This window comes from Schistocerca gregaria, chromosome 8 (genome assembly GCF_023897955.1).
Source record: "Schistocerca gregaria isolate iqSchGreg1 chromosome 8, iqSchGreg1.2, whole genome shotgun sequence".
Taxonomy (NCBI): domain Eukaryota; kingdom Metazoa; phylum Arthropoda; class Insecta; order Orthoptera; family Acrididae; genus Schistocerca; species Schistocerca gregaria.
This window is the reverse complement of record NC_064927.1, coordinates 68,947,119-68,961,287: the sequence shown is the minus strand read 5'-3', so window position 1 is coordinate 68,961,287 and position 14,169 is coordinate 68,947,119. Positions and strand designations below refer to the sequence as shown.

Genomic DNA, 14,169 nt, shown 5'->3' with positions numbered 1-14,169 from the left:
ATTATGGCTGTCGTTTTCCTTGTGTTCCCCTGGAAATCCTAGAAACTTTTTACATTTGCTCTCAACCTCTCTCTCTCTCTCTCTCTCTCTCTCTCTCTCTCTCTCTCTCTCTCTCTCTCTTTCACACACACACACACACACACACACACACACAATTTCTTCCCCCATTATTTCTATTTCCCTCACGTCTGAATTAACTTTTTTTGATCTGCATCATTAACGTTTTTTGGTTTCTGTAAAAAGTTAAAATTCCTATTGTCATTATTATTATTATTATTATATTATTATTTAAGTGAGGGGCACTCAATATCACGGTCAACAGTGCCCTGACAAAAGTCAGCATGCTAATCTCATGGGTGGAGACGATGGCTGCTCCACATGCGGAGCAGTTTATAATGCTTTAAAGTCTGCCTCCCTTCCCACCAATTTAGGGATGAGACCTGACAAGTCACAAAATTTCACCACCCTTTTAACACTGGAATCAGTACCGAAGACGGCAGGCAGATCTCTTTCAAGACTGAGGGCTGCCCTAACATCAACATATAAGGCACACATTGCCAAAATATGCAGAAATGAAAGTGGCACACCACAAGCCTCACAGAGTGGTGTATCCTCCGTCAGAGGAAGGAGCCATGTGTTGAAGGGCTAGGTCTGATGCGCAAGCCTCGTAATCGGAACCTCCTTCCTGCGGTGAGGATGACATGAAGTTTGCCATCTCTGTGTAGTCGATTTGAGAAATCACAGTTTGTTTTCTGTCACCTTCAACCGTTTGGTCTCCCACAAATGCACCACGTGTCTGTCAGAAAATGAGACGACAGTGTCCAATGGGATGGGAAACTGACAGACAATACTATCCCAACATGCTTCCTTGGTTGCTTTGTCACCCTTCCCTGTTCTCCGATCTCTGATGTAGCCAGGTACCCAGCAAAAGATCACCTCCTTGCCACAGTGTTGGAGCCACTGTACGGAGTCAAGGATGAGCTGAATCAACTGTTCCACTGGATACACTTGGTGAAGTGCTTGTAGCCCACTAAGCGATTCAGAACAGACAAAACACCTTGTACGGTTCCATTGTCATATTGTGACCCACGATTTTTCTGATTATTATGCATTCCTTCTTCTACACTTCAACTAATTTCATTTATATAACATCTGTAGACTTCAAAAAAAGCATATGATTTGACTGACATGGAAACATTATTCAATCCCTTAAAAGAGTTTGGAGCTGACAACATCAGTGTCTGTCAAAATCACAAAAACTTATAAATACACATTGCAAAATTAATTTTGTTGGTGAATCCTTAAAGGCTTTTGAGATCAAAGGTGCCGTAAACAACGGAGGTGGACTGTCTCCATCGCCTTTCAATCATATAGTAGAAAAGGTAAAGCAGGTAATACAGGAAAACAATAGGAGGAGCAGGAAGAATTTAAAAAAATTATAATTGGGGGAAAAGGCATTCTGAATCATGAAGACATTCTGGTCTAATGACAGTATTGTAATTCCCGAGTTTTGCATTTATGGAAATAGATTTCTTGTCACACAGGTTTTTTGTTATTTGAAAATTTTCCTTGCCCTTGCTAAGTTAGCACCTTCGTCCTAAGTATTTGGTTGTATTATTCCACCAAGATATTTAAATTTTGCAGACTTTTTGCAATCCATATATTGCAGTGCCTCTTTCACATCTGTCATATATTCTGTTTTTTCAAAGGCTATATATAAGGCATGCTTTCACAGCTGTCTCTTTTATGAGATTTATCTGCCCTGTTGCATCCTCTATGGATTCAACTAAGATGGCAATATAATCCGCAAAAGGCAAATAAACAATTCTTATATTATCTCTGTATCTCCCAATTATGATACTTTAAATTCTGCTCCCGCTGTCGTATTTCTTCATTCTCATTCGTCTGTAACTGATTATAAATATCAGATCAGTGTATGATAGCTCCTTTTGAAAATACATCATTATTAAAGATCTACCGAAGACTTTTGAAGCTACATCTATGAACATGTGTATTTGAGTTACTGATTACAAATAAAAATAATATGCATTTCTATATTATGAAAAGGAACATTGCTACTCACCATATAGCGGAGATACTGAGTCGCAGACAGGCACAACAAAGAGACTCTCACAACTAAGGCTTTCGGCTGTTAAGGCCTACACCAACAATAGACAACGACACACACACACACACACACACACACACACACACACACACACACAACTGAAGACTCAGGTAACTGAAAGCACACTGTGAGCAGCAGCACCAGTGCATGATAGGAGCAGCAAAAGGGTGGGGATAAGGAGGAGGCTGGAGCAGGGAGGGGAAGGGATAGTATGGTGGGGGTGACTGACAGTGAAGTGCTACAGGTCAGATGGAGGGGAAGGGGAAAGGTGGGGAGGGGGAGCCGGAGGTTGTAGCGAAAAAGGAGAGAAATAAAAAGACTGCATGTAATGGTGGAACGATGGCTGTCTAGTGCTGGAATGGGAACAGGGAAGGGGTTGGATGGATGAGGACAGTTACTAATGAAGGTTGAGGCCAGGAGGGTTACGGGAACATAGGACGTATTGCAGGGAAAGTTCCCACCTGCACAATTCAGAAAACTAGTGTTGGTGGGAAGGATCCATGTGGCACAGGCTGTGAAGCAGTCATTGAAATGAAGGGTATCATGTTTGGCAGTGTGTTCAGCAACAGGATGATCCACTTGTTTCTTGGCCACAGTTTGTCGGTGGCCATTCAGGAGGACAAACAGCTTATTGGTTATCATGCCCACATAGACTGCAGTACAGTGGTTGCAGCTTAGCTTGTAGATCACATGACTGGTTGGTTTCACATGTTGCCCTGCCTTTGATGGGATAGGTGATGTTAGTGTCTGGACTGGAGTAGGTGGTGGTGGGATGAAGTATGAGACAGGTCTTGCATCTAGATCTATTACAGGGGTATGAGCCATGAGGTAAGGGATTGGGAACAGGGGTTGTGTAAGGACGGACAAGTATATTGTGTAGGTTCAGTGGATGGTGGAATACCACTGTGGGAGGGGTGGGTCGGATAGTGAGCATGACATTTCTCATTTCAGGGCAAGAGGAGAGGTAATCATAACCCTGGCGAAGAATGTAATTAAGTTGCTCCATCCTGTGTGGTAGCGAGTTATGTGGGGAATGCTCTCTGGCCAGTCGGTGGGACACTGGGAGGTGGTGGGAAACTGGAATTATCCTCCCAACCTTGTACGAAAACAAATCTCCCATCCCTTATCTTTCCTGTCTCCCTCCAACTCCCAAAGTCCCACTGTCCAGCCACAGAGCAGCATTCCTTTCATAATTCAGTACCACCAAGGACTGGAGAAACTGAAATACAGGCTCCGTCAGGGTTTCGATTACCTCTCGTTGTGCCCTGAAATGAGTCTTATCCTGCCCACCATCACACCCAGTCTTTTTATTTCTCTCCTTTTCCACTACAGCTCCCCCCCCCCCCCTCTCCCCGTCTGTCTAACCTGCAGCACTTCACTGTCCGCTAGCCCCACCATACGCTTTTTCCGCCATCACCGCCATGGCCTCCCCCTTACCCCCATCCAGTCACCAGTCCCACTGTTCACAGTGTGTTTTCAGTTACCTGAGTCTGCAGTTGTGTGTGCCAGTTGCGTTCTGCATGTGCCTGTGCGTCTGTGTGTGCGTGTTGTCTATTGTTGATGTAGGCCTTAATGGCCAAAAGCTTTAGTTGTGAGAGTCTTTACTGTGACTACCTGTGACTCGGCATATCCGCTATATGGTGAGTAGCAACCTTCCCTTTCAAAATATTGTTACATTCCATCCTGGATTTTCCATTGTTTGAAATATATGTTTCAGTGTTTTTAGAAACTGAACTCCTAAGAAGGTGAAATAGGATATAAGGATTTTTATGAATATATTTTATTATGAAGGCATTTTTAAAGCTACGTCCACGAACATTTACATTTGGACTCTCAGTTCGAAATAAAATAAGCGTTTCACTGTTTTTGGAAATTCAGCCCATACGGAGGTGAAACAGGCAACGGAAGTTTTTATGGAAAGACTTCATTGTACAAGCATTTCTGAAGCTAAATCTATGAACGTATTTATTTGGCTTCGGTTAGAAATAAATACATTTGCATGTCACCATTTTTGGAAATTCAACACCTAAGGGGGTGAAATACAGGGTGACATGTTTTATGAAAATATTTTCCTGCAAAAGCATTTCATAAGCATAATTTTTGAAAATTGGTGTTTGGCTTCTCAGACGGAGATTAAAATATACTTGTTCACTGTCTTTGGAAAAGTCAACCCCTAACAGTGTGAACTGTAGTTTAGAGACATTGCTTACGAAGGGTTTGACCAAAATTCCACTCCTAACTGGGTGAAATAAGGGATGACAGGTTTTTTGAAATTGTGTCACTATTAAAGGAATTTTGAAGCTAGAACTATGAAAACTGGTATTTGATTTCTCAGTCAGAAAATAAAAAAATATTTGTTTCAGTGTTTTTGGAAATTCAACCATTAATGGGGTAAAATTGTGGTTGAAAGTTTTTTTTAGCACATATAATTACTAAAGAACTACTAATGGATTTTTAAGGCTACACCTCTATGACAATTGGTATCCGACTTCTCGGTCAGAAATAAAAAAAATGCATGTTTCAGTGTGTCTGGAAATTCAACCCGTAATGGAGTGCAATAGGGGATCAAAATATGTTTGATTACATTAAAAAAATTTACAGGTAAATTTATGAAAACTGTTATTTCACTTTTCAGTTAGATATAAAGGAATATTTGTTAGGGGATGAAAGTAGACATGGAAATATCTCCACAAGAACGCAAAAGGCATGATCAACAAAAAATTTGGACTCCAGTACTAGAATTGCTTTTTTATCAGAAGCACATTCAGAAAAGATCATACTTATATGGTCTCAATTAGCGTGAAAAGCCTAGTTAAAAATAAAAAGAATCAAGTAACACACAAAAGACTGTAACAGCAACACATTTGTATGACTTGACAGATTCCAACTGTGACTCACTGATGCTGTAGTCATATGATGCTAAGAAAGTTGCCAAACTTTGCACCACATGGAAATCTTGTCAAAATCAGACCTCATATTTGTGCACTTTCCCCCTCCCCCCCCCCCCCCCTTCACCCCGCCAGACACTTCTTCATTAAAGACAACTGATCCACAAGAAGTCTGTGGATAATGTTACTAATGTTTGCCTGGTCATTAGTACAACATAAACAACTAAGGTTCCTACATACTTCCCTGAGGCACAACTGCAGTCCTATTATTTGTTTATGACTTTCCCTTCATGTCTACAAATCCTCAGTTCAGTCACAAATTTTGCTTGATACACCACACAGTCGTACTTTCAATAATGAGGATAAGTGTAGTTCTGAGTTGAATGTTTTTTGGAAGTCAAGTAAATACTGCACCTATCTGACTACCTTGATCTATGGCTTTCAGGAAGTCATGTGAGAGAAATGCGAATTAAAGTTTCTGGAATCATGCTGATCAGCACAGATAAGGTCATTCTGTTTGAGGTACTGCATTACATTTGAGCTCAAAATAGATTCTAGGATTCTACAACAAACGGCTGTCAAGGATATTGGACAATAGTTTTGTGGATAACTTTGGCTGCCCTTCTTATAGACAGGTGTGACCTGTTCTTACTTCCAAAAACTGAGCATGAATTTTTATTCAGAGATGTATTGTGCATTACAGTTTACAGAGGAGCTGACTCCAACACAAATTCAGTATACATCTTACAGGGATTCCATCCGGCCATGAAGCTTGGTTCAATTTTAACGATTACAGCCGTTTCTCAATGCCTTTGGTGCTAATATCTATTTCACCCAGTTCTGAAGTAGAGTGAGAATTATATTGGGGCAATACTCCCGGCTTTTTCCTTAGTAAATGAATTTTTGAATGGGGAGGAGGTGTGTGGGAGTTCCAAATTTCTGCTCTTGTTTTGGAACCCTCGACATCAGTTCCTGTCTCATCCATGAATGTCTTGACATTAAATTCAGTACCAACATGTTTTGGGAGGGATCTTTGAATAACATTTTGCTAAGACAGTCATCGAAAGCTTCATGCACCGCTCTCGACTGTCAAATACTTATCATACAATATCTCTCAATCTACACCTCTATGCTTTGTTTTACAGCTGTTTGCAGTTGTGTGTGTTTCTTTTCAGCTACCACATACCATGTAGTGTCCTTATAATTGTGAACTGATTTACTATGTGAACATCAATCAACTGCATGGGCAACTCTTCATTTAAATTTGATCCATAATTCCTCTGCATGCACCAATCCTGTGCTGAAAGTGTCAAGCTCCTCATTGAAAGGTGACACTACTGCTTTTCATCTAGTTTGTTGAACATATACAGCATGGTCAGAAAAAGTCTGAAAAGCTCGTGAAGGTTTTGCAGGGGAGGTCATCCTGAGAAATATTTGTTAAGGAAAAAAAATTTATTTGCTATTTCTGAGTTAATTGGCATTGAAGTTAGCCATTGGGAATTCGAGTCACCCACCAGATACAATTAGTGTCATTTGCTCTCATAATGTAGATGATAGTGCACAAGACTGCTCAGGCTTTGGATCAGATTTGATCCTTAGTATCGTCTCAAGTCCTAAAGTTATAGCTCTTTTTCTCATTCAGTTCTGGAAAACAAACCATTTGGCAACACCATCTCTGGTGGGCCACTGGAAGCTGCATGCAAAATGGCTTGATGGCTAGCTTCAATGTTAATTACCTGTAACTCTGAAGCGGCACAAAGTAGGAGAGGAGTGGTGGCTGATTCGACCGTTTCGGGAACTGGAGTGGGACAGGGACGAAAACACAGTTGAAGTGATAAAAAGGATAAGACAGCTTTTTGAGGTGAATTCTTGCCTGGCTTTGCAGTTAGTAGTTGGCTTTGTAAAAACTGTGAAGTTTTGAACATGTAGGTCTACATTTAAAAAAAATGCTTTCCCTTCATAAAATTCTCTAACTGTGGAAAGCTTTAAAAAACTAGTAATGTCCAGGCTAATCCCAGACGTATGGTAAATGAAATCGAGGGGAGATCAATACAACAATTATGACCCCTCTGCCTGTTTCATCCCCAGAGCCATCCAGATTCCCCTCCCGACAGCAATTCCTCCAAACTCCACTGATGGGCACTGGTGTTACAACATGCAGTTGGTCCTCACCACCCACGTGGCCTTAATTTAAATTAATTTCTGTGGTCTCAGAATTTGTTTTCAGTAATTGTTCCTTTTCTTCATTCCCCTTTTATTTTCTGACCCTCCCCAACACAATGACTACTTGGATATCATGTGTAACACACTTAGCTTTCAGCTCTTTCGCATGGCGTTCTTTCAGTAATCTCTGTCTTGGTTGTTACCCACTTTCAACATCTCAGGTTTTGAAATCTCATCCAACACAATCCTAGCAGTCTTCTCTTCTCACCCCATCTGGTAAGTCTCCCCTTACCTAGGATTAAGGGTTACTTTTCCGAACTCTCTCCATTTTCTAAACCTCACCAATCCTTTTGCTTCACCCCTCTTCCTTCCCCTTCAACCATTCTGCCAGGAGCTACTGGTTCCAAAAGCTAGTGCATTTTAATATTATTTGTGTACATTTTCTCCTGCAGATACCTAGTGAGTAGATACTTTCATCGAACCAATTATATTTTCAAACATAGATTATTTTCACTGACATACTTGTCAACCTAGACACACAAACATATCTAATTAGCTGACATTAATTCGTGTCATTTTTAGTTCCAAACAAGAAAATTTAGTAATGGTGAAGAGTGCCAGTGTTTAAATATGCAATTACAAATTACACATAAAGAAAATGTACCATTAACTACCATATTCATTAACATAATGTAAAATGAAGACTTGTTTCAATATCTAATACACTATAAGGCAACAGGTGTTTCAGGTTTTTTCCCCTCCTCAACACGGAATTTACAGTCCCGAATTCTCACACTAAACTTAAAATTTTACATTTTTCATACAAGTAAAATAAATTTCAAGAAAAGTCTGAATTAATTAAATACATTGTTGGGTCTCTCTATTACGGCCACCCCTCAAATACAATGTCACCAGCGCGTAACGCAGTACAATACATAACACAACACGGGTTCAAATGCACGGCAGGGCACTTTCCCTCTACATAATATATGTGAGCAATGCATCCATTTGACCTAGTCAACGACAAAGGAAAGTGATAATACATTTCAACATTCCTTGCCGATTATCTGTGGTTACACTCTATAGTGAAGGTGTGCCACATGACGCAGCTGCCACAGAGTTTTGGTATTTCTCTTTACCGTTTTGATAGAAGGTGACCATTTAATTGTGGGTACGTGAATGTCACGTCATGATAAGCACCTCACAGGCACTTACAGGCAGTGATCGAGAGGTTCATACATTGCACATTACTTTGTATCGTAATTCTGGCTGTAAATCACATGCCCCAGTTGTATTATTTATTGCTATGACATGTTCCATATCTTTGGAATGTGATCATTGTTTTGTAAATATTGCACACAAAGTAATAATATTAGTATCAGGGAGGATATAATTAATTCAACTCATTGGTGCAAAATATTGTGTCTGCCTGATGCTTGCTGCCAGCTGTTGCTGAAATCCCTCTTAATCTGCTCATGGTATGTGCTCCTGATATTGCTTCACAAGATACATATTGAAAAGGCACTGAAAGTGTTCTAGATTTCTCATTTATTCACACGACTGCTAAACACATGAGCTAAATCACCCATTATCTGCACACATTATGCTTATTTCTGTCACAAAGAATCTGATGTATCCAATTTGGAAAATGGGATAACACTGGCACTTAGGCAATGGGGAGACATATTCACTAAATATAAAAGTTTCTGAACTGGTTCCTCTAAATGGCATGAGTTGGAACAGATTGGCACCAGCAAATAATGTGAAACTGAAGAGCACACATATTATTCACAGGAGTAAAGGGGGTACAATATGAATATACATTACTTTTAGTAATTCATAAGAACAGTAAACTTGGAAGATGATGAACACTGTGTCTATTCCAACCACAATTAAATGTTCACTATGAAAATCCGTCATACACATTAGGTGAAACCAACGATTTTTTCTTGCACCAATTTTTTGTTCTTAATTACTAAACAAAATATTTAAAGCAATTATTTCTTGAGAAATAAGTTAACTACAAAGTTTGTAGTATTTGCTTACAAGAGTCCCAAATGACAGTGGGACTGGTGTCAGTATTGAATTATAAATATGGCAATTTTACATTTCAATCAAATTGGTGAGAAAGTAATCATTACTGTATTTCCGTCACTTAAACTTAATTATAAATCTTCACTAAATGTAAACATGTGACAAGCTTTCAGAAAATAACTACCACTGTCTATACTTTTCATCTACAATTCAGTTAACAGTAAAAAACTAATATTAGAGCAATCTTCATGAAGGACACACAGTAAGCTAACATTTTCTACCAACTGAAAAGCAGAAATCTTTCAAATTAAGAAAAGAATCAACTCTATCTACATTATATTAAAGGTCTTTTAAAGACTCCGGTAGAATCATGTAAGTCAACATCACTATCTTGGGCCTATATTCCAAAACATATATCCAAAGTCTTAGTGTCTCTTCTTTTTTGTCTACATAGGTTTAATTGTACCCATTTGCAAGCTCACTGGATACTGTCATTAGTTTAGTCATACGACTAAATTAGGCTGAAAGGCTAATCCCTTTTCAAAGAACTCATCCTGAGAGTCATCTGAACAAGTTCAAGACACTAGGACTAAATCAGAATCAAGGCAATTTTCTTATAAATGCAGCTCTTATGTTCACTTCCATAGAACATTTTAAACTTGGCTCCGACATTTTTTTTAGCCTGACTGAAATGACTAACAGAATATCCCAGTGACCATTGATTTGAATTATAGAAGTCTGCACTGGCTTAGAAGAAGCAGTTTCTCATTAATTAGTACACCAGTGACCTCAATATACAATATATACCTATAAATAAAGAAATTTTAGGTTGGCTCCAGCTACCCAACTTAGATGCATAGATCTTTCCCACATTAAATTGGACTCTCTACAGTTTTTGCATTCTGGAGGAGTCACATACAAAATGATGTAACAAGAAAAACATCGTGTAAGCACTAACAACCTGCAGTGTGGTTAACCGTACCTCATATTTCAGGAACATTTCATAGTTAGCAGTACCTTTCACGTAACCAACAATACAGACCTTTTGACTACATTTAACAGCAGCTTTCAATATTCTTATGTGCTGAGACCTTTAAGACAAAATTACAAGTGAACAAAAAAAAAAAAAAAAAAACTATTAGCCATGGTGGTTCTCGTCAGAAACGAATTTCGAATCTATCAAGCGACAGGTAGAGTTTTTCTTCAGTGCACTACTATTATGTAATGTTGACTTACATGGTCAAGAAGAAAGTGATGGGCAGGTTTGGCTGTCTCAAATATTTCAATCACAAAGTAACATTCTATGACCAGTAATTAAATTTATTTGATTACCTGAACTAAAAATTATTGGCATGTACAGATCAAAATATTCATTAAGAGAATAAAAAGGGATACCTATCATCTTGTAGTTAATGTTAATATCTCAAAAACAGTGCACAACATAGCTACAAATAGACTGAGCTCCAGTCTCTCCACAAAGACACACAATAACACATTTTAACTGCACAAAACTAAACTATTGGGCGAATTTGCTATTGCTGAATCCATACCTTGTCAGCACACATTGCAACTCTAATATCCTGGCATGAAATTTCAACATGATGAATATTTTTGACATAATTCCCAGCCAACTGAAAAAGAAAAAAAAAACTGTAAGAGGAGATACCTTACAATATACTTTCCAGTCTCTATCTACTTCTAAATCATGAAGTTGCCAACCAACCTTTAAAATATCAGCTGAGATGTATTCAAGAACTGCTGCGAGATACAGAGAGACCTGAGAATCAATTTTGTACTGTAGAACTTCCTGTGTGACAAAAATAAAGATAAATTAATAAAGTAAATTTCATTACATCTGTAATCTCTCTCTCTCTCTCTCTCTCTCTCTCTCTCTTTCTGTGTGTGTGTGTGTGTGTGTGTGTGTGTGTGTGTGTGTGTGTGTGTGTGTGTGTTATTGTTGTTGTTGTTGTTTCAACATATAGGTCAACTATGATATTGAAGAAGGAAATTAATCTGTCATGATATAGGAATGTAAGATGGAAACACCCAACAATTTGCCTGGGAAAGTTCATAAACATAAACAACCTCCCTACCTTCTGAAGCATGTGATGTATCTTGTCAACGGGCAACACACATTTTTTCTTCCCACGCTCCAACGCTTCTTTCGCGTCGGCCAGTGCCCATTTGTCAATGGGTGTTGGGAAGGTGCGCCGTACCCTATCCTCCACATCCTGCACTGTATGGGGGGAGGGGCGTGCGCACAACATTCCCAACAATCGTAAGATGAGACTTTCGACGTAGTCGAGGGCGTCGTCACGCGCCGTAAGTGAATGATGCACCTGCTCCAGCACCTAAGGTATGGGCATAAAACTTTTTCGCTTAAAGAATCAAAACATTACATGGATGTCACCTGATTACACAAGAGTCGTAGATTAAAACACTGGTCTAGGGATACACACACGATAAGTACGTGACAATTTACCCAAAAAATATAATCCCACTATTATTTCGGAAACAAAATATATTTGCTTTACACACAACACCAAATGTAGTCTCTTAATTAAGTAATACCTTGCGCAGTGAATTGACAAAAACTCCTTTCCATTTTGCGGCATTTTCTTCTTTCTCGAAATCATAGCTGTGCGTCTCTGATGTTGAGGGCGCCGAAAACATTTCAGGTAACAACTAATCACATTCGTTCAGATGGAATAAAACTGGCTTCTATCCGCCATGTTTACTGATGACGAAAATGAAACAGATGAGATTGACATTGAAATAACACCGTCCTTGAATTTCATTAGGGATATTTTCTTGCACGCCATTTAGATGTGAATCACGTTACACAAGCACTGCATAGAATATTTCTTGCTTTATTTAAGTGCCACAATTCTCCTGAGAGATCCATATTTCATTACATTTTCCATCAGACGTCTACCACAATACCAGCGCATGCCATATGCAATTTGCTACGTATCGATTCAGTACACGTATCGATACGTTGGTCGAAACTTGAGATATATTTATTTATTTTTCAATAGATTATGTGTCAATTTAACAGTTTACGGCCCATAAATATACACAGGAAGAAAAACATAATAATTTCTTTCAAAAAATTTAACTTTATTGTTCCAAAGAGCGATGATATGATACGACACCAATAAAATCCATTATTACTTTATTACTAGATCTGTGTCGTTTACCAGTCATGACTGGACAGACTGCGTCAAGATTAATTACATATATACACTTAATAATATTCACAAAATTAAGACATTTATATTTAATAGAAACAATATTTGTTTGTCTATTAACTTTGGTCACTATTAAAGAATACACCAATGGAGTACAATGGGCGTTCTTTCAGTTCCTGTGCTACTCCCCTTCTGAATGTCCCTAGCGGCAGGGATTGCACTTCTTGAGGCAGTGAGTTGAGCATCCTTAGGGCAACCACTGGAAAGCTGTCTTGCGTTCCCGTCAGTCGACACTTGGGTATTTCGATGCTCCTCTTGTTAAGGGTATTGTGATTGTGTATGTCTTGCCTCATGCTGAAGACTCCTTGGTTTTCTTTCACGCTGATGAGACATAAAAACACATACTGCCTGAAGACTGCCATAATTCCTAACTGCTTGAATATAGGCCTGCAGTGCTCCTGTCTTTTGATTCATGTGATTATTCTGAGAGCTATTTTTCTGTAGAATTAGCACATCCTTACAACCTGCAGAATATACCCATAACAGTAGGCCATAATTGATGTGGCTATGGAAAAGGGCATAATATACTGTTATGAGATATTGGTCACTCAATACACCTTTTAACCTCCTCAGAAGGTATATTACACGGGAGGGCTTGGAGTACATGTACACTGTGTGGCCGTTCATTGTTAGTTTCCTGTCTATCATGAAGCCCAATAGTTTGACAGCCTCCATACTATCAGGGAATCCGATGTTGTTAAGGGTGCATATCAGATGTTGTGTTTTTTCTTCATTCATTTTCATTTTATTTTTGATGAACCATTCTTTAATGTCTTGGAAGAGTACATCTGTTTCTTAGAGTGATTCTGCAGCAGTTCTTCCTTTGGCAAAAAGGGTGGTGTCATCATCAAACTGTAATATATTGTTATTATAACCCATATCATTGGCATAAATGAGAAACAGGAGAGGCCTTATGATGGACCTTTGGGGTATTCCATATTCCAGCTTTTGTTCTTGTGATGTTGCTCCATGAATTGATACCACTAATGTCCGGTTTTACAGTTAAGGCTGAAAAGTTGCCAGAACAACACCTCCTACACAATAAGATTTCAATTTATTGTGCAGTACCTTGTGGGAAATGCAGTTAAATGTCTCGCTTAGATCACAGAGTCTTAGTGCAACACTTTCTCTGTCTTCGGATCCTTGCCTTATTTTTCTGGTTAAGTCCAGTGCTGCCACAAACGTTGACTTTCCCTTCCGAAAACCATGCTGTGTCTCCTGGAAGAGCTTATTTACTTCAAAATAATTCTATAACTGGAATTTCATAACAGACTCCATAACGTTAGCTATAATAGGAATGATAGAAATTGGTCTGTAGCTGGACACTTCACACAGGTCACCTTTTTTGCAGACTAGTACTGCACATGCTAGTTTAAGAAATTTTGGGAAGGCACCAGAGAATAAGCTTTCGTAAATTGCTATAGATAATGTTTGAGCAATGTCTAGAATAATTTTCTTCAGCATTGTGAAAGATATACCATAGATACCTTCGCTCGAGGTCTTGTATGACTTAACTATATTTACGTTATCCTTAGGGTGCACTTCCTTCCAGTTTTCAAAAGTGCTACTGGTTATGTTTCTCGTGTGACTTGTGGGGACTAACCCTGAGACAGGTATTTCATTAATAGTACTGATTCAAGGTGTCAGGGCAACCGGAATTTAAGGCTGAGGTGGGATTTTTTCCTGCACTCGTTTACCAGATTCC

The 14,169-nt window shown here is 38.9% G+C and overlaps 1 protein-coding gene across 1 annotated transcript in view; it reads right to left on the bottom strand.

Annotated features, from left to right (window-relative positions):
- LOC126284034 (protein son of sevenless) overlaps positions 1 to 12,202 on the bottom strand; it is a 183,328-nt gene extending 171,126 nt beyond the window's left edge. Inside the window, exons 1-4 of the mRNA XM_049982594.1 lie at positions 11,785 to 12,202; positions 11,307 to 11,564; positions 10,937 to 11,020; positions 10,764 to 10,844 (exon numbers count right to left, since the gene is read on the bottom strand). Of these exons, the coding sequence (XP_049838551.1) occupies positions 10,764 to 10,844; positions 10,937 to 11,020; positions 11,307 to 11,564; positions 11,785 to 11,886 (525 nt within the window). The 5' untranslated portion in view covers positions 11,887 to 12,202. The remainder of the gene's footprint in view (positions 1 to 10,763; positions 10,845 to 10,936; positions 11,021 to 11,306; positions 11,565 to 11,784) is intronic.
- Positions 12,203 to 14,169: the final 1,967 nt, after the last annotated feature.